Source organism: Camelus ferus, chromosome 26 (genome assembly GCF_009834535.1).
Source record: "Camelus ferus isolate YT-003-E chromosome 26, BCGSAC_Cfer_1.0, whole genome shotgun sequence".
NCBI lineage: Eukaryota > Metazoa > Chordata > Mammalia > Artiodactyla > Camelidae > Camelus > Camelus ferus.
In genome coordinates this window covers 9,546,641-9,567,902 of record NC_045721.1, presented here as the reverse complement: position 1 = coordinate 9,567,902, position 21,262 = coordinate 9,546,641, and the positions used below count along the sequence as shown (strand labels likewise).

Here is a 21,262-nt window from a genome sequence, read left to right as displayed (position 1 = left end):
TATAAGATCAGGGAGGTATTATTATTACTGAGTTTGATCTTGACTTGAGCTCTTTTCCTCAGATGCCCTATTATTTCCGGGACACAGGATGGGGGTTTCATTAACCTCATCCATAAAGGTTAGAGGATTCTCAAGGCTAAGGAAGAACTGAGCAGATAATTGCAAAAGAAAATTGAATTTTCCTATGCTGGGATTTTGTTGTATTGCATATATAGTTTCTGGTGACAAATTATTCTCATTCTGTATTAAAAATTCAGAATGAATTGGTCAAAACCTGTAACCTAAACAAGGAACATTATTTCTCCCCTTTCACATAGACACCTGGCTAGACAGGGTTTTCTGGATGTTCCACATGCCTTACATCAGGAGTGGGTTTTCATTTGGAATTGGGTATAGAGAAAAGGGCAGTAAGAAGCTTATTAGCATCAGCCAGGAAACTCAGCAAGCGTGTTAAGTTGCATCTTGTGAAATTGCTACTTTACTATTTTATTCTACACTTGAAGTAGTTTCATCTGGTTCAATACATATACCTCAGATCCACTGGATTACTGGATCAGAGTGGGCGTGTGTGAAACGCCAGGAGATTTCTGACAGGAAATTACCTTAGCTCTAGAAATGGGTCACTTGTGGCTGTCTCTCAGAGGAGAGCAGTGTCCACTGACAGTGGAATGAGTGGTAGGGGCCACCTGTTACTTTCCAGTCGAGGTTCGTATGGTTCGCCTGAATGGAATAGTGTTCTTAAACATTTGAATTTGCCCATATTGGGACATTGTAAAGGCTTTCAGCCCAGGACTCAACAGGAGAAGCCAGGCATCAAGCACAACCCAGGTTCGTTCAAGCCCTGAACTTAATAGACCCTTTATAGCAATATTTATTACAGCAATTTTAGCTCCAGTTGTCTTTATCCCTCCCTTTTTAACATTTTAACGTATTTTAATTAGAAATTGAAAATTAACTAAAAATTTAACTATAATAAATGACATGAAAAAACCTTGGTTATTTAGAAGCTTCTTTCAAAAGATTCAGTATCTCAGGAAGTCGCAGCCAGATGGGTGGGGGTGTTAAAATTCTGGGTCTTCACAGGAGTAGAATTGCTGGGCCACATGGTGGTTCTATTTTTAGGTTTTTGGGAAACCTCTGTATTGTTTTCCATGGTGGCTGCACCAGTTTACATTTCCACCAACAGTGTACTAGGGTTCCCTTTCTCCACACCCTTGCCAGCATTTGTTACTTGTGTTCTTCTTGGTGATGGCCATTCTGACAGGTGTGAGATGATGTTTCACTGTGATTTTGATTTGCATTTCCCTGATATTAGTGATGTTGAGCAACTTTTCATGTTCCTGTTGGCCATCTGCATTTCCTCTTTTGGAAAAATGTCTGTTCAGCTCTTCTGCCTGTATTTTAAATGGGTTGTTTGTCTGCTTTTTAATTGAAGTACAGTTGATTTAAAATGTTGTATTAGTTTATGGTGTACAGCATGGATGGACTTGGAGAGCATTATGCTAAGTAAAGTGTGTCAGAGAGGGACAAATACTCTAAGATATCACATGTGGAATCTAAAAAAATACAGCAAACTAGTGAATATAACAGAAGAGAAACAGACTCACAGATGTAAAGAAGGAACTAGTGGTTACCAGTGGGGAGAGGGGAAGGGGAGGGGCAAGATGGAGGTGGAGGATTAAGAGGTACAAACCATCAGGTATAAAATAAGCTGCAAGGATGTATTGTACAACATGGGGGATATAGCCAGTATTGTATAATAACTATAAATGGAGTATAACCTTCAAAAGTTGTGAATTACTATATTGTATACCTGTAACATAATATTGTACATCAACCATACTTCAATTTTAAAATATAAAATAAATACATAAATAAATAAAAAATTAAAAAGAGGCTAAAAAATAAATTCCAGTCAACCATGATAGTGGAAAAATTAGTTTACTTTTTAAATGTCTCTAAAAAATTATATTAGGATATTATGACATGAGGAGGCAGAGTATGCTGAAGAAGAAATAAGAAAAACTTATTTAGAGGCCATTAATAAAGTTGTTATTTTTCTGATTTTTAAATATTCACATTTGAGACTTAAAAAAAATTCTGGGTCTTCAGCTTTTTATTCAACATACATAAAATTATTCATAAGTTCGTAAACAGAAACTCAGAAATGCATTAAAGATGAATGGGTTGAGAAATCAACTTTAACTTTTCAAATGGTAGAACAGTTTTACTTGGTATGAATACATAGATAAAGTGAAGACAGCCATGATGAGGAGAGACTCCAAACTGAATGAAAACAGAAACAAATGAATCTAACTATTTCCAGTGAATAATACAGCCACACTGCAGTTGGGAGGAATGGGGAGAATTTACCCAAATAATTCTTGAAGGTACATATTGGGTATATAGTATCTTTAGGCTAAAGGCAAAAAGAACTGTAAATAAATACTGAACTGTAGTTAATAGGTTTTCTTTATGTTGGTATTGTTCAGCAATTTTGAAACTACTTAATATGCATTCTCGTATTGAGCAAATAAGTAAATGTGGATAATGAGAACTAGGCTTCAGAGAGGGAGTCACAAATAAGGAAAGGAAAGCCTAGAATTAACCTGATGGTGCTTGACTGAAATCGGGGCTATCAGTACAAACTTGTGTTCTTAATACATCTAAATAGATGTAGAGAAATAGATATGGATGTGAAAGCGCTCATGGGTGTGTATCAGTCTGGGACAATTTGAGCATCAAAACACATGAGGGTAATAAATTATAAATCATAGAATAAAATAAGGTATGAATCAGTACTAACGTGTGAGTGAATGAACAAATGAATATAGAAAGGAATAAATAATAAACAGGTCAGAAGGGTAAGCTTTTCCTTAGAGTAGAAAACTAATAAATATGGAAGGAAGGATGGGATTAGAAACTAGCCATTTGGCAATCACAATAGGAATGATCGCTTCAGTTAAGAATCAGTAGATGTTAAAACTGGTGGGTGAAAATTTGATGAGAAACAAAATATTTTGTCTCAGAGAATCTCCCTATGTGATATTTATTAATTTAAAAAGGAAAAAATAGTAACCTCACAGTGGAGAACCTTGGCAGGTGACCAAAGTTATTATCACTAGTAATGAGACAAAAGTGACATCATGTGCCTCCTGATACGATGCACTGAGAATAACACACACTTCTGTGATAACCCCCGCCAAAGATATATAACCTTAATTTAATCAAGGAACAAATCAGATGCACCCAAATTGAGGGACATTCTACAAAATAAATAGCCTGTACTCTTAAAAAATGTCAAGGTTATGGAAGACAAGGATTGTGGAAAATACTCTAGGAGACTAAAGAGATGACAACTAAATGCTATGTATGGTTCTGCATTAGATCCTGGATCAGGAAAACAAAGAGATGTCCTTGTTTTTAGGAAGCCAAACTGCAAAGGATAAAGGGTCATTGTGCTTTCAGTGTGTTATTAAATAGTTCAGGGAGGAAAAAAAAAGTGTGTGGAGAAATCTAGGCAAAGGGTACAGTATACAGGAATTCTTTATACTATGTTTGCAGCTTTTCTATGAGTCTGAAAGTATTTCAAAATAACTATTTTTAAAAAACTTAAACAGAAAAGACCAACATTGCTGGTTGTGTGCTGTGTGCCAGAATATCTATGACTTGGTTTGCTCTGGCTCTGCTAGTACTCCATAGAAAATCCCTTATTCCCACTTTCTCCCTCTTCTTCTCTTAACCTGTATCAGGTCTTATAAATTATTACTATAAATTATACATACTTATAATAAATTCAAGTGATACAAAATTATACAGAATACAAATCCCAGCTCTCCACCTCCCATGTCACCACCACAGTTACCACTGTTAGCAAGTGGATTGTCACATTATAAATGTTCCTGGGCTTACTGATGTGTTCATGCACATATATATATACCAAGTCTCTTCCTCCTAAGACTCCTAAACATTGTTGAGTATCTTTTTTTTTTTAAACCTAATATTGACATGGACATTTTTCTCAGTAAATGTAAATAGCTTTGCCTCATTCTTACCATTTTTTCCCTAACTGAATACTTCCATTGTCTCTCACACTTGTTGTCAAGGACTGATAAACCCCCTTACTTTAATGGTAGAACCGTTTGTTAAAGACGCTGGGGTATAGCTGATATTTCAAGGATGTACCAAATAAAAGACTCCATCAGGCACTAGGACGGCTCTGAAGACTTCAGTGACAGGCTTTTGGAGACATTTTCTCTAGTGGGAGGCTGTTAAGGTAACACTTTCAGCCACCTTCATTTTCTGTACTTTTAAACTCAAGGTTGAACTCCTCAGAAGAAAAAATGTTTGGTCATTGTGGGCAGCGTGTGTCCCTTAAATAGTCAGCTATTGTCAGGGGAGTAAGGACATAGGACCTGGACATCGGCCTCTGGGTGCTTCCCAGAGAAGAAGGAACAGCAGAGCAGTTATCCCAGCTGACTTCTCTTTCCAGGGCTGTTCTAATTGCTTCACTTCTGGCCTGTTCCGGTCTCTCCTTTAAGTCCAGCCGCTCTTTCATCACTAAGCGTCGTCCCCCACTGTGGTAATTTTCAGATGTGGTTCCTACACAAGCAGTATCAGCATCATCTTGGAAACTTGTTATAAATGCAGATTCTCAGGTCTCATCCCAGACCTACTCAATCAGAACCTCTGGAGGTGGGGCTCAGCACTCTGGGAAGTCTTCCAGATGATTCCGATGCATGCTAACATTTGAGGATTACGCTCTACTACCTAAATCTCATCATAACCCCCCAGCTTGAAACATTTTAATGGCTCAGCCATGCAAATACTCCAGAGTCCTCACTCATGACTCAGGAGCTCCTCGTGATCTTACCCAGTGCTTGTGCAGTCACTTACAAACCTCCCCTGCACGCACACACACCCATGCCCGCACCCTCTCCACTTGCTGTCACGCAGAACTTTGCTGAGCTCTTTCCTGGACTACCACCTGGTAAATTTCTGCTCTCCTGTCTCTTCCTCTGTGATTCCTTCCTCATCCCCAGTTACTCTCCACCTTAGCTGTGTTTCCCATGGACCCCTAAACATTGTGTTTATATGTTTATCTAACCACTAGTTTACCTGTACAGCTGCCCAACCAGAGTGTGAGCTCTGAGCTCCTGAAGGCAGGGACTGCTCTCCAGTGATCATTGTGTTGCTAGCACATGACGGACGTTCTATGTGCTTGGCTAAATCTGTTTTGGTTTTACTTTTTATTATGTAACTTCAAACACCAAAAGGTAGAGAGCATAGTAATGAACATCCATTAACCCATCATCAGAATTTACCAACTTAACATTTTGCTACATTTGCTTCATCTTTTTTTCTAAGTATTTTAAAGTAAATACCTGATGTTATGACCTTTTTTCATTATATATTATTTGTATTTCAGTACTAAAAACTAAAGACTTTTTCTGCATTACCACATTATCATACTTAATAAAATTGGCAATTCCCAAATATCCCTTAATGCCCATTCTGTATTCAGCTTTCTCCATTTTCCCACAAAAGGTCTTTTACATCTGGTTTGTTCAATCAAGGACCTCACATTGAATATGAGGGTAGACCTCTAAGGATGTTTTAATCATTTTAAAAGAACACTTCCCTTTCTTTTTTCCCATTATTCATTGAATAAACTCCTGACTAATACCAACACCACTCCTGTGGGATGACATTAATACCAATTCCACTCCTGTGGGATGACATTAATCTAGTACCAGTGACACTGATTACTAAATAGTTGGGATGGTGTTGAACCTTTATGTTCAGGATAATCATATGGTTCTAAACACATGGTCTATAGCCAACTAATCATTCCAGCACAACCAGTGTGCACAAGTAGCCAGTATCGCAACAGCTAGGGAAGCAGGAGAGCTACTTTGGACCTGAGCTTTGAAGCATGTTTAATTAATAGTGTCTCCATGTTGTCTTCCAGAAAGTCACTGAAAGAGCTGCAGTTCATTTACACTGACTTTAGATTCCTGGAGGCTTGGGTCTTCAGGATTTAGTGATTTCCTTTCATCTTGCCCATTTCCTTGTGTTTTATTATATATTAGATCTTCCCTTATCATCCTAGGACTCCAGGCTTTGATACAGTTTGTAGAGCAATAAAATGGTATTTTTAAGCTTGCTAACCTGCTTAGAATCTTAAAACAGGAGACAGATTTGCATAGGGGATTTAAACCCACAGTTCAGAAAATTCTTCTTAAGATTTTCTATTTACAAATAGTTTGTAAGCTTTACTCATTTTTAAGAGAAAGGAGCAGAAAGAGGATTTTTTGAAAATTCCCTGAAGAGTCCTATATGCAGTGGTACACTGTGACTTAAAGCACTGCAGTATGTAAATGCAGAGTTTGAATTTTCCTTCCAGCTTCTAACTGCTCTCTGTAGCTTTCGAGATTGAATTATTAAGACTTCTGGTAATCACATATATCAACAAAGGTTTTTGAGTAAAACTTTGCTGTGGGTTGAGCCACCTCAGTGAGGGGCATGGTCGGGGTGGGGACGGGCTGGTGGAGAAGGGGAGGTTTACTGGTTTGAGACTACAGAAAGTTCAGAAACAGTACTTTGAAGTGTTTTAGGAACTATGGCCCAGGGAAGAAAACTGTGTTAACAGGGTGTCTTAGCTCTGGTTACCGTAACAGAACAGCCACAGACAGCATGGCTTACGCAGCATTAGTTCTCAGGTCTGGAGACTAGGAAGTCCAGATTCATTATCCGGTGAGGACCGCCTTTCTGGCTTGCAGACAGCCACCTCCTTACTGTGTGCTCCTGCGGCCTTTCCTTGGTATGTGCACTTGGAGAGATCTCCTCATGTCCCTTTGTGACACTGTGAAGGGCACTAATCCCTTCATAGGGGCTCCACCTCCAACGACCCTCACACTGGGGGTTACACAGGAATCCTTCAGGACACAAACATTCAGTCCATGACACGTAAGCATATTTTTGCAACTGCCTTGACGTACTCTTTAGCAGACTACTAAAGATACTTTCTATCTTCCAGAGCTTGCCCTGGGCAAGGAGTTCAGCCTTCATGGATCACAGTGGACCTGTGTTGCTTTGGTCACAGTGTTTAGGCCATTTTGAAGAGATGATTGGCTGCTCCTATAGCCAGTCAGATTGGGTTGCTTCTAAGCAACTTACTGTTTGTTCTCAAATGGATATGCTGATATCCAGAAACTGACCTTTCTGATCACCAAGGAGATAAGACACCATTTACAATTAGAAGAGATTTTTATTTACTTATGAGAGTTTTGGTGAATTATAGGCAAGAGAGGGAAAAGTTGGTTTTGAAAGACACACATGCCCCCTTTGGCTTGGTAGTAATCTTACCCTGACAGCATTTAATGTGAAGTCAGTGTGGCCAGAGAATAATCTTATTGGGCTTTAATTAAAAGCATACGGTTGTTTTCTTTTCTTCCACATATCTTTTATCTGTCTTGCTCTTTCTCATCTTTCTTCTCTCTCTTGTTCCTCTTCACTTCCATGTTCTCCCTAACCCTGCCCCACACTGCATCCTCTTCATCATCCTTTAACATTTAAAATGTTTTTGGCTTGGCTAATCCCTCTGGATAGAAACTGAGCTTAGCAGGATATTGATTACCAAATATGGTATTGCTGCTAAAGATGTTAGAGGAATGTGGCTTGTATTCTAAGCCTCCGGCCTCTGAATAAGCTGCCAAACAAATTAGGTCATTTTAACTTCTGAGTTTTTTTTTTTTTCTTTCTTCTTCTTCTTTTTAAATAAGGAGCTGGAACTTTGATTTGGAACATGATGGTGGTGTTAACTCAGCTCAAACAGGGAGGAGGGGTATGAAGGAGGGGCAGGGAGTGGGGGGTACTTAGTTAAGCACGCTTTGGGACCTGAGCCACGAGAGCAGGTTGTGTAAGAGGCAGACACATTGTGTGCAGCCTCGATCAACTCTGGAGCATCCATGGAAGAACTGAAGTGTAGAATTCAGATGTGCAGCCTCATTCCCTCAGACTAGGAGCTCCGGAGGACCACTGACAGGTCCCAGGATGCTCTTCTTGTGTTACCCATGGTGCTCACGTTGATGTGGGCTGGTAGGAAAGCTGCTTCTTCACAGGAAGGTTTGCGGAGTTGAGTGCCAGAGAGGACATAGCTGATAGGAGTATGCAAGTCCCTCCCCAGCATGCCTTTAAGTGACAGCCAGGGACTGCACTTGTCTCCCAGCAAGACCACAGCTCTTCAGACCCATATTTGGAAATATTTACTGTGTTGTGATATTAGCTTTGATAGAGTGAAATGTTCTCAGTGGAAGTGAATGGAAGCAAACGCTGCTTCAGAAGGCTGCCTTGTCTTTTGCTCTTTTATGCATTTTTGGCAAGGTGATCCTGAGGTTTCCCAAATTAAAACAGAAACTGAAACCAGTTAAAGAATTTCTTTTTACGTTTTACATAGCTGGCACCCCCTTTGCACTTTTGTCATTGGTTAGTGCCATACAAGAGGACTCCTCTTCTTGTCCATCCCCACCTGTTTGCTGCCTTTAATTGGTTTCTTCTTAGGAAATAGATAGATCAGACTCATGAAGAAATTCTGCCCACATCATGGGTCTCGGCTCTGTGGCATTTGTTGTACCTCCCTGAGGACCTCCCCCCCAACCCCCCACCTTATTTCTCTTACTGCTGTTACCATTCAGTCACAGGCTCTTCCTCTCCCATCTTTGGAGCTGAGCCTGCGAAGTTCAGAGTTCATCCTGGTCTACAGAGTGAGAGATTCCTACTAATTTCTTGTGGAAATTGCTCTTTTCTTCAAGCTAGTAAAAGAAAAATGGGGCTTTGAGACCTACAGCCCCACTGTGTGTGCTAAACAAAAAACCTGTGTATTGTTAGGGGCCAGAATCCATAGCACTGGTCGTCGATACCATGTGACTATTCATTATACTTAGTAATAGAAGCATTCTCGAATGGTGGGAGGGTTTCAGAACAGACTTATCTTGCCCTAAATCTTGTGTTTTACAGTGCTTGTGATTTATTTTATTGAATATGTTTTGGTTTAGATAAACTGCAATAATAGGGTTAAGGGTAATTGAAATGACTACCCTCCCTTTGACCCATATAGTCTGTTGTCTGTTTATCCGTGTAGCCAATAAACCAGCTATAATCAAAATCAGGACTGTGCCATATCAAGACATTCATATTCTATATAAATTTATAAGCTAACTGGAATTAAATAATACTAGTTACATTGAAATCTTAAAACTGTTTAGTTCTTGTCTACTTAATAACTCAGAGTACACATACTACTATTATGAAAGTTCTGCACTTAGAAGGGATGGGAATTCTCCCCCTGTAGAGGTGATGAAACTAAGGCATTAAAGAATTACATTGTTTTAAGTCACTGTCAACACTGGTCAGAGCTTTGCTTCTTTAGATTTTAAATGTTAAGACTTTAAAGTGTTGTGCAGTGTTTTACATTAATTTATTCTTATTGGTAGCTGTTAATTAGTTTTAAACTCTGATAGGAATTTGCTGGTCCAAATTTAAAATTTGAACCCGAAAGTTTTAGTCCAGGAAGAAAAGGAATAGTTGAAAAACCATGCATCTAAAATTTTAATAAAGTAAACTAAATCTTCCTGACTTTGTGGACATGGCTGCGTTAAGGGTTTCCCTGTGTTCTGTGTAAGCAGTGAGGATGAGAGCTCTCGCTGACCTTTTTTTCTGATGGGCCAGGGTTTACTGGTGTGTTTATTTTGTCACCATTCCGGTTTGACTCTAAGGAAATGAAAACATCTTCCATTTGTTCTTTATTTCCAAAGGGCATCCGCTTCGATCCTGAAATTCCGCAAACACTACGACTAGAGTTTGCTAAGGCAAACACGAAGATGGCCAAGAACAAGCTAGTAGGGACTCCAAACCCTAGTACTCCTCTGCCCAACACTGTACCTCAGTTCATTGCCAGAGAGCCGTGTAAGTTGATCTACTTTTCATTTTGAAAAAAAAATAATAACTAAGAATTGTTCAAGTGCTTCATATGAGATTACACCACGGGACGTAGAGTTGGCAGAGTGTCATTTTTCCATTTCTGTGAAGAGGCTGCCTATTCTTGCTGTCTGAATTCCAAATACAGCAGTCTTGTTCATGATTGGCTGTCCCAAAAGAAGGTTCAGCTTGATCAGAACCGTGAATACAAAATTTCATTTTAAGCACTGTAGATTTCCTTATTATGAATATGCCCTATTTGCTTTGGGGTATAAACCCTTCTTTATTTCACCATCCTTGGACATAAGAGCTGGTTCTTAGCATTCACTTTGCTTCATTTGTTGAATATCAGTTTTGTGGCTTTGGAAAAATAGAATATTAAATGTGAAATGAGCAGATAATAAGTTCTCTTTCTGAGAACATTTTAGCCATAAATCTAAAGGGGAAAGTAAACATACATAAAGAAGTTAAATATTAGAACAGTCAGTTCTAACAAACTAATACCAGTAAAGCTTTAAGGAAATTTGGTGCTTCCTGTTTTAAATTAATTGAATAAAGACACTGACTAATTGTAAGACAAGTCTTTTACCCCACCTAATGAGCTTATTCCCTTAAATGTCCAGGCTATAATTTCTACCTTTGATTGAATAACTTGAAAAGATTATCTTAATTTTTTCTCAAGCTCAATCAGTAGCAGAAGTGAGGCGTGAGATAGGCCTTAACTTCTTTCAGTGCATTGCCGCATGTGATTTAATATGGCAGGGTATTCAAGGAGTCCCAAGTGGCTTGTGTTATTTGGAATATTTCTATCCTATCGTTCTTGATCTTCTTTCCAAACCACATGATTTTGATCTTCTTCCTGCTTTCCCTGACAGGACGCTTTAGCTTTTCTGATTGAAATTGAAGGGCACATGGGTTCCTTTTTCCCCCATGTCATGTGTGTATCATATTTAATCGGGTTGTTGTGGAAGTTACAGTTATTCTGTAGCTCAGTCACTCTTGAAAAAGCTGCTGCTTGTCAGTGGAAACTAATAAAGATAAAAGAAGAGTTTCTTCCCCAGTGTGATCTACAGTTTTCTGTGAAGCCAGGAAATCATAATAGGAAAAAACATTTTGTTCTTCTGTGTCCTGGGGAAACTTAAAACTTTTGTTTATTTGGGAAATCTAAACAAAAGTTTCTTTGTATGGTGTAGTTGCGCTACAGGAGGACATATTGACATTTCTTACTAATTCTGTATCTTTCACAGCCTCTGGCTCAGTGCTTTGTATATTGTATACATTGAAAAATACTTATTAGTGATGATAAGTGTATAAATTTAACATTTTAGTTTGGCTGTTTGCAGAATTATTCCATTTGTATGCCTCTTGATTTCTTTCTGAAATGTCTTTTCTCTGCTTTAAGGCATCAGAGAAGAGTATTTGTAGGATGCCTTGACTTAGACAACCTAGAGTAACGCTTCACTTTTCTGGTGAATTTGCCCGTCTCAGATCTTAGTACTTTGAAAAGATTAGTTCAGAGAGGAAGTGTGACGCTGGCAATACTTTATCCTTTCAGTTCTTTATTGAATGCTTTTCTTTCTAGGAGCTTGGGTTTTTTGTTTTTTGTTTTTTGTTTTTTCTTTTTAAATAAATTTGCTACAACAGCTCTGTGAAGTAGTTAGCTAGGGAGGTGATAGCCATTTTACGACAGGATACCTAAAAGCAACAGAAATGAACAAAATGGACATCCTAAAGTCCCTGAAGTTACAGGAGACCTTAGAGCAGAGTTTAGAACCCTGCTCTGGCCGGCTGTGCCCACCTCCTTTCCCTGTGTACAGAACCGCTCAGAAGCAGTCAGATAGTTTCCATAGCAGGGTCAACATTTGCCTGGCAACTCATGAGGCAAAACAAACTTGAAGTTTAAAAAAATCCCGAACAGCAGGGTATTCTTGAGAAAATAAGTTAGCATGATTTCTCTTAATATAGCTCCTTTTTATGACATAGGGGTCTTGATGGACAGCAGTTCACTGTGACTCAGATCGACCTTATCATCCTTTACAATTCCCTCTGGGAATTGTGAACTTTTCTGACACATACGCAGAATTCTTATTTTCCTGGAAGCACATCACAGACTAAGAACATTGCCATAGATCTGTACTGGCGAATCCAGTTCCATTGTGCCCATAATTGGTACTCAAGGTGGTCAATTTAACTACCTGTCAGGAGTAGACTGTGATGGAATCACAGAATTTTGCAGTTGGAAAAGGCCTTGTAGGCCATGAAAAGAGAGAGTTTTTTATAAATGCTTTTTTTGTGTATGTTTTTTATATGGTGATGGCTGAAAAGTATCCATTGCCATCACTAAAGGAAGAATGTACTCTGATTCAGTTACACGACAAATATTTACTTGAACTCTAATTTCTCAGATATCTGTTGAACTTAAATGAGTACCCAGTGTACTAGACACTGAGGAAGACAGGGAGTGTGGTTCCTGCCCTAAAAGAGCTGTCAGTACAAGGGGTTGGTGGTGATCAAAGTGGTCAGGAAACTTGGCCCATATAAAGGATGTAAAAGAGAGTCCTTGCAGCTTAGTCTAGATTGCCCCAAATCAGACTTCATTATTTGCTGAGTGCCTGCTCTATGCCAAGCATGAAGGATGAGAAAACCAGGTACTGCAACTTGCAAAGGTAGATGGTGGCCTTAGCCTTGAGATGTCTGTGAGAGTTTGGGTTCTGCCAGTTATTGTCAAGCTGTGTGCCCTTAAAGAAAAATTCTTAACCTTGCTGTGCTCCTGTTCCCTCGGCTATAAAATGGGAATAATACCTTCTTCACCTGGTTGTTATGAGAGCTAAATAAAATGATGTAAGATTGTGTTGAGGATTAAATGGGTGTAATATACGTAGAGTACTAGGCAAATGTCAAGTACCATCTTAATTTTTAAAAAATTGAGTTACTTTTCTTTCATAATGTTAAAAGTAGGTATTGATCTTCTGAGGTATTATCAGTGTGTGGTTATAGGCATTGTCTTTGCAAATGAGGAGAAAGGGTAAGTGAAATTCATATACAATCCCAGGAAAGTAGTATACTTCCCTAACTGAATGTTTATTAGTTTGAACTTCTCTTTTCTATGTAATGAAGAAAAATATTCCAAAAAAAAAAAAGCAAGAACTTAAGTGATGAAGAAAACTTGTAAATTATATAAAAATTCTGCTAGATTATGCATTTGGTTATACAGGAAGGTAGTGTTCTGTAGTGTAAGAACACCCACTTTAGAGATGAACACAGGGCAAGTTACCATCTCGCTTTTGTTTTCCTCATCTGTAAAATGATGATACTGTGTGTCAGACACTGCCAAGCATTTTACATGAATTACCTCACTTGATTCTCAATAGCACTGTTTTACAATTGAAAACCTGAGGCCTAGGTAGGTACAGTAACATTCTTGAGGTTACATAGTCATCAAGTGTCTTTAGTTGAATTGTGTCCTCCCCACCGAAATTCATGTGTTGTAGTCCCAACCTGAGGGTCACCTCCAAATATAACCATATTTGGAAATAGGGTCTCTAAAGAGGTGATTAAATTAAAATGAGGCTGTTAGGGGGGAACCCTAATCATATGACTGATGTCCTTATAAGAAGAAAAAGAGATGTCAGGGATATGCTCACACAGAGAAAAGGCCATGTGAGGACACAGCCAGAAGGCACTGTGAGCATGGACAGAGGCCTCAGGACAAGCCAAACCTGCATGGACTTTGAGCCTCATCAATTGTGACAAAACTAATTTCTGTTGTTTAAGCCACCCAGTCTATGGTATGCTGTTACAGCAGCCTGAGCAGACTAACACGTCTAGTGGTGGAGCCTGAATTTAAATTCTGGCCTGTCACTTACTAGTCTTGTAACTTTGGTTTAATTACTTAACCCTCACCAGGCCTCAGTTTTCTCGACTATAAGATGGCAAATTAGTTGACAAATGTGAAATTTAGAAGAGGGTCCACATAGTGATTCCTCTGTGGCTGTTCATGTGTGTGTGTGAGAATGTATGTCTATGTGCCTTTTTGTCTCTTGTCGTGAGACCTGTAGTTTTTCTGCCTTTTGTATACTCAGTATCCTAGCTCCTAGAAATACACATGGAAGTTTTTAAGATACCACAGATTTTATTTTATGCTTTATTATTTGGAACTTCTTAAATTCAGTGTTATTGAGTATGATTGGGCTATGATAAAATGTGCATACTTAAAAGTGTCTAATTTGGTAAGCTTTGTCATAGTATGCATTGAATTTAATTGAATGAATGCTCTTGATCTGTTTGCTTTGCAGCATACCCTATTGCAGTAGTGCCCCTAAAGGTGGAGGCAGCCAACACTTAACAGAGCCTTTACTCAAAAAGGACAGATTCTCCCCTTTCAATTCAAATTTTATGGAGCAAATATGAAAAGGTTCTAGAACTTTGCAGTAATTCAGATTCCTGTGGTCCAGCCTCAAGGAATCTGATACTTTGTGTCTGGCCTAGGGCTCACGCTCTGTATTTTTTACAAGCTCTGGGTGATTCTGATACACAGTCGTGTTTGAGAATCACCAGCAGAGCAAGGAATTGTCAAGTTACGTTCTCCTTCCTACTCACACACTTTCCTCACTGACCCTAGCACCACCCCTGACCCCTCCCGCTAAAGAAAACCAGTGCCCTGTCAAATTGATGCTCTTATACCTGGTAAGCACATAGCCCTTTGGTGAATAATCAATCAGACCACTTCATAGCTTTCCTGCCACACCATGGAATTTCCCGCTAGTCCAGTACTGACCCCAGCTATCGGAAGTGAGTTTTCTGTCTCATGTCTGAAGAGATCCTGTGAAAGTTCAGGAAAGCTGTAAAGTTCCTGGCAAGTGCCCTGCCAGGGACAACACTCAGCAAATATGAAATCTCTTAACCTTCACTTCTGTGGAGTGGGGGCCTTCCAGGGCCTGGTCTGAATGCTCCCTGTGCCCAAGAGATAGAGCCAAGATACCTGCATTTTCCAGGGCAGGGTGCACAGCATGTGCCATTTGGAAGACCAAGGTTGTCTTGACAGTCTCCACCTCTCCTCTGAAAATGTGCTGAGTGCCACAGCATCAGGTGCTGTGTTTCCCACACCTGCTGTCTTCCCGTGCGGTCACCTAGGAACTTGGCAACTGGGCCTGAAGGAGACCTAGCCACACTGGGCAGAGGGAGGCAAGGAAAGACAAGGTGTTCTGTGGGGGTGAGGGCAAGATTTTTTTGCTCTGAAAAGCAACTTCCTTGAATTTGGGAGTTTTATGTTTCATAATGCAGATAGTTTTAGTTTTTTTGTGATGATAAAAATTCTACGTGTCTCACAGAGGAAAAACATTTCTAGGCAGTCCAGGGAAATAAAAAGAAGAAAATAAAAGTCATCAAATTCTACCACCCAGAGACAAATCACCATTAACATTTTGGTATCTATCTTTTCGTGCCTTTTAGCATGCACGTAATAAAAGTGTATCTGGTTTGTAAATTTCACAATTGTTCAACTCACCCTTTTATCTTCAGGACAAAGTTCTGATGGCCAGTGAGGTTCAATGGCCTGGTAAGGCCAGAAGTGAAATCTAGCTCTCACGGCCCTTCACCACAGTCTCTGTGTCGGGCTTGCTGTAGGGCACTGTGTGTTGAGGAGGTCCAGATTCCTTGCTAGAATTAGAGCAAGAGGAGTGGTGGTGTGTATAGGGCTGTCTTTCTTTAACTATCTGATGTCTCAAGTGTGTCCAGCAAGCTCCTGAGCTGCTGGAATTCAGGTGGTTGGTTGAATGATCCCTAGGTTTTTATTAAATGGATGGGAAGAGAGGAAACGAACATGTATTGGGCAACTGTGCTATATATACCCTTAGGAGTTGTGTGTAAGATACCTGTTTTCCAGCCAAGGAGACTGAAACACTGAGAGTTCTAGTAACTTCCCCAAAGTCACTGGGAACTAGTAAATGAAAAGAGGCCAGGAGGTAGACACAGGGAGCAGGCAGGAGTCATCTGGATGCTGAGAGGAGAAGAGACAAGGACATCACGGTACAAAAGCTGAGCTTGCAGAATCCTGCTTGCTTGACTCGTATGCCCATTGCCCCTGAGGCAGCTCTGCAGTGGGATCTGTCTAGGAATTCTGTCCTTGCTCTGGACCAGTTTGAAGCTACCAGAAGTGATGTTCACAGAAATGTGCCAGTGATTTGCGTTCTCTGTGCTGAGACTCCATAATGATTGAATAACCCACTGAGCATTTTCTAACACCCTCACCTCCCAATACCAGCAGGCGTGTGTAGGCTGGATTGTTGTGAGTTAGGACACATATTTAGCTTTGAGGATATATGTAAGGGCACCAGGTGCCTAGGGCCCGAGATACCTGAGAAATAGTAAAATGAAACAAAACTACAGTAAATAAGGACAGCAAAATACTCTTAGAAACGAGAGACCTAAACTAATGTTGATTTCTACACATGTCCTGCTCTGAAAAAGCGAAAATACTTTTTTCCTTTTAAAAAGAAGAATCAAACACTTACTGAGCCACACCAAAATTCACCCACTTCTACCTCTGTCTTCTCTTCAAACCTGCTAATCTTTGATTAACAATGGCTATTAACATTTTGCTTTGAATTCCTGTTCCTTGTTTATCTGATCATTGATGAGCTACGAACAAATACCTTAAGAACTCAGGAAGTCACATCTCCTTGGAAATTGCAGAATTCTTTTGTAATGTAAATAACTGACCCAACTTAAGTGTTTTGTAAACTCAGATTCTTTCTTCTGCAGAGAAATGAAGGGATAAAGGGAGTTAATTTACTAGGACAATCCAGAAGAAACAGCCACCGCCAACTTCATTCTTTTAAGGCCATGTACTCTCCTCACCTGCTCAGTGAAAGGAAGGCATTTCTTTCTTCATTAAAGTTTGATGCAGGCTCCTTATTTCTTCCCTTCTGCTTTTTCATACACTTGTAACCCTTGAATAAAGGGATGCTTTTTCTTGTACAGCAGTTCTTAAAAGTATTTGTCTGCCAACCCCTAGTTTGTCTCCAGGACCCATGCAGGGAGTTTACACGGTCTAAACTATTTTCGTGAGAGTAGTTTTTCTCACTGTAGCGGTAGGTGCACCTGCTGGCACCCGACTGTACTAGTACTCATGGTATTCTTCACTGCTTCACACTCTGCCTTTTTAAAAAAAAGTTTAGCTTAAGAAGTAATAATAAAATTATGAATTTTATTCAATCTCAGAACATATCCTATTTCAATATGTAATTGATTTTAAATTTTTTAATTTTAATATATCATATGGTGAATATCAATTGATAAAACCCACATAAACAAAAGTTCTTTGGTGTCTTCAGTAGTTTTTACTAGTGTAAAGAGGGTGTTGAAAGTAAAGTTTAGAAAACACTCGTCTTAAACACTTAAAGTTACCATTTTGTTCCTGGCTGAGTAGAGTGGGCCTGAAGATCTGCAGTTACCAGAAGGCCACCATAGGTTTGGGGCAGGTTACGATTTGGCTTCAGCAGCTGAAGCCATTCAGGAGGCTAGGGAGAAGCAGTGCCCGAGACCCTGCAGGCTCCTGTGCCGGCCTCAGCTTTGAGAGGGCCTTCTGCGCCCACTGCTTGTCCTCCAGGGACCAGCGCGGGGGTGAGTGCATACGCGGTGGTTTGCATAGCTGGGTGATATAGGCCTCCCGTTCACCCTCAGAGATCCTTCATAAGTTTGCTTATTCTGTAAATGCTTATCTGAGATAGACTGGAGTGGCATGTTGGTGAGTTGTAGTGTGCGATGTTGTAAAAAGCCTAAAACGGTTTCCTCTTGTTCACAGAACAAAACCTGTCACCTGGTGTCTGTGGGTTTCCTCACTTTGGTACAAATCCCCGTCCAGTGTTGTCGCCCTGTTTCCTTTTGTGCACCTCTTCAGCCTCACCAAGTCGTGAGCTCGTCTGTGGTCCCTTCCTTCCTGCACCTTCATGGTTTTCATCTTCACGTCAGCTGCCCCTTCAGCCTTCACATGATTTTGCACATTCTCTGCTTTCTGAAGTCTTTCTCATCTTCAGCTGCGAGGTCAGCAGGCCTGCAGGAGGACTTTCCCATTCTCCCCGTAACGATCAGCTTCATCTTTTGCACGGTATTGTCCACACTGCAGTTTAGTACTTGCTCTGGCTTCTCTCGCAGTCATTTACAGGCTGTTTCTACTACTGAAGTGTAAACATCTTGAGAGCAGAATCGGACCTCATTCCACTTTTTATCTCCGCTCCCCTCAAATGTTTGCTAAACTCAAGTGAGAAAATTGAAATGAACTCAGCATAATTTCTAGTACAGAGCTGTTAATTTTTGACTGGGTGATCTTCTTGACCTCTGAGACATATTTAATTAAAAGACAGAAAGACACTCCTCCACCCTCAGCCACTAATTAGACTATTTTGTTCAAGTAGAGAAGCTTCTGATTCCAGCTCCATCGCTTCTCGGAGCAGTTAAAATCCTAGTAGCTACATACATTGTGGAATGAAGAGGAGGGTGACGAAGAACCTGCATTTATACTTCAAGCCTGACATTTTTCATTTCTTACTCTCCAAGCAAGCACCACTTCTGCTGTTCTCTTCCGCAAGGAAAAGAGCCTTGATTACATGGTAAACCATTGTTACAGATCAACTGTATATTCACTGATACTCAAAAATGAAGCCTCGAACTGAGAATGAAAGCAGGTGTGAGAGCAGCATGTAATACATAATCCCATGCATATAAATAGCAGACGTGTACATTTGTGTGGCTAGTCATCCCAAATGGTAAAACACTTATCCCAAGTCTTTTTACAGTTGAATTCCTCATGCCAAGTCAATTGCGTTTCATTAAGTCTCTTACGTGTCTTTTAACCTAGCACTTTCCCCTTACCCAGTCTTCCTTTTACATGCCATTGACTTGTTGAAAAAAGTGTCAGCCTTACAGAGGAAAACACTCTCCTTCTGGGTTTTTCAGTTTATCTCCTTTAGGTGTCTTTTCACTTCTTTCTGTGTCCCCTCTATTTACTGCAAATTGAAATGCTTGATTCGATTTGGAAGGTATGGTTAAATCCAGGTTCACCTTTTTTGGTCAAGAATCACCATCGTGGGTGGTGCTGGTGCTTTCTTGTGGCATTGAATTATGAAGTAGCTAACGGTTGGGTTAATCTGTGTTTAGTGATGCTGAAAGGGACCTGTGGATTCAGGCAGCAATTCTGTAATCCCTCCCTCCTGAAGGTTCCTGTCAGCTTGGTTTCCCTGCTTTCATCACCAGGGTGTTGATCTTTACCTCACTGCTTGATTAGGGGTTGAAAAATGGTGATTTTACTAATTTTGCTTATTTATTCTGAAATACAGTTTGTTTATCCACCCTCTACCTCCCCAAAAAGGCAGGATAAATGCTTAGTTCTTTCCCTTTCATCGCCAATTTTGAGCCTAAGGAATTGGTAGCTGGTTATCTACATTGGTAATCACTGTTTTGTTGGGATCTTTGTCACTTTTTTTTTTCCTTCACTTTCCCTATTTTGGTGTACCATAATGAATGGATGTTTTTATATTTTCAAGGTGCTTCAGCGTATTGCAGTCACTGTTCTTTCTGATACCCAGGGATAGGGTAGGGGCAGCTTCTTTTTGATGGAAAGAAATTCCAGGACTGCCTGGCTGTGCAGAGCTTCGGTATGTCTGTGATTCTCGGGAACGATGGGCTCTCCTGCCTGGTGGCTCAGGACTGGGACAGTGTGCTCTGTCTGTGTGCTTCCCTGCCTGCTCGGTAGGACTTGCGCTGTTGGGGTATAATGAATTTCCCTGGGTATATATTTGGTGAAATCAACTTTTTTAATCCTCAGAAAAGGCCACTTATGACCTTATTGAGGATAAGATTTTTAGGAAGATAAGAGATTGTTGTTTTTTGTTTTGTATTCAGATTCACTTACTAGGAACTGCAGTAGAACACTGAGATTACTACTCATTAAATAGGATTGGTTCTTTTATTCTTAATTTTAAGAATATGTGAGAAGAGTAATGAAAAGGAACTCTCCATGTCTAGAAATTCCCCCCAATGAGATTAAACTGAAAATGGGAAGGTGGGAGATTGTAATAGCCAGAATGGTCATCAAAAGTGAAATTTATCATAAAAAGTGCCTTTGAATTATGCACATAAGGTAAATGTGAAACAGACTGAGCAATGGTATTGACTAGATACTTTAAAATAAGCTCAGGGGGCAGAAAGTTAAATATTTAGATTAGTGTGAAATGTTAGCTTTGTAGCAGTGTACCACTGATGGAATATTCCTGGAACATGTCTCCTCTGCTTGTTTTAACACCTGACCTTGGTCCCTGAAATGGAATGTGTAGTCGGGAAGACACTCGGTGATATGGGTGGGTTTGTTTGACATTTCCTCTTTGTTTCTGTAAGCCCTGTAGTTGTTTCTTTGCACTCTCTTTAATACCATTGAAAATTTGGTGGCTTTCTGGAATCAAGACAGTATGGATCCGTCATTTCGTAATGATATGTTTGGGTTCAGTGACTTTTTCCCCAAAAAGCCTAGACACTGAAGTCTGAGGTTGAGCTTACTTGACTTTTTCATCTTGTGTTTATGAAGAGTAGATTGATTCCATCAACAAGCATGGTGCCCGGCACGAAGATGGAAATTTAGAAGGTGCTTGGTGTGAGAATGCCCGTTTCCCCACCTCTCCCCCTCAGCTGGGGCTGCTGTTGCATATAAACTGATTCGTTCTGTGTGGTGGGCAAAAATGACTTGGCATTTTAATGGTTTATTAATAAACTGAATTTCTTGTCGTATACTCATTGGCCATTTAACTTGAGCATGGTGTTTTTCTGTTTATCTGCTTCTTATTTCCCTTACGGATATGTCTATGTGAAAAGAACAGTGCTTTCTTGGCTAGTGTGGTTTATTTTAGTGGATAATTTCTTTATCACGTGGTTAAAGGAAAAGCTGGTAACTTTGTGTTTCTTTTCCCTTCCTCCTCAAAATTGATAACATGAGCACCCATCACAGCTGGTGGTTTCTCTTTAAAATAACGATGACTCTGTTCTGACTGACCTCGCTAAGCTATAGTGAGAATAAAATGAAATAATGTGCTTCGAAATATATTAAACACTACATAATGGCATGTTGCAAATGGTATTGCTGTACCAGAAGGACCTGAAACTTGGCTTAAACACATTTAGAATACAGGTTGTTCCTCTAGAAATACCTTTTCTTAATTCCTGGGCTTAAGTTACAAAGTACATAGTTGCATTACACTTAATATAGACACAAATTGTGGTAACAGTCTTGGTGTGT

At 39.9% G+C, this 21,262-nt stretch overlaps 1 protein-coding gene across 6 annotated transcripts in view; it reads left to right on the top strand.

Annotated features, from left to right (window-relative positions):
- Positions 1-21,262, top strand: part of RBPMS (RNA binding protein, mRNA processing factor) — a 157,449-nt gene that overhangs the window by 88,187 nt on the left and 48,000 nt on the right. For all 6 annotated transcript variants that reach the window (XM_032468703.1, XM_032468698.1, XM_032468699.1 and 3 more), the window contains exon 5: positions 9,816-9,966. In XM_032468703.1, coding sequence (XP_032324594.1) covers positions 9,816-9,966 — 151 coding nt within the window. The remainder of the gene's footprint in view (positions 1-9,815; positions 9,967-21,262) is intronic.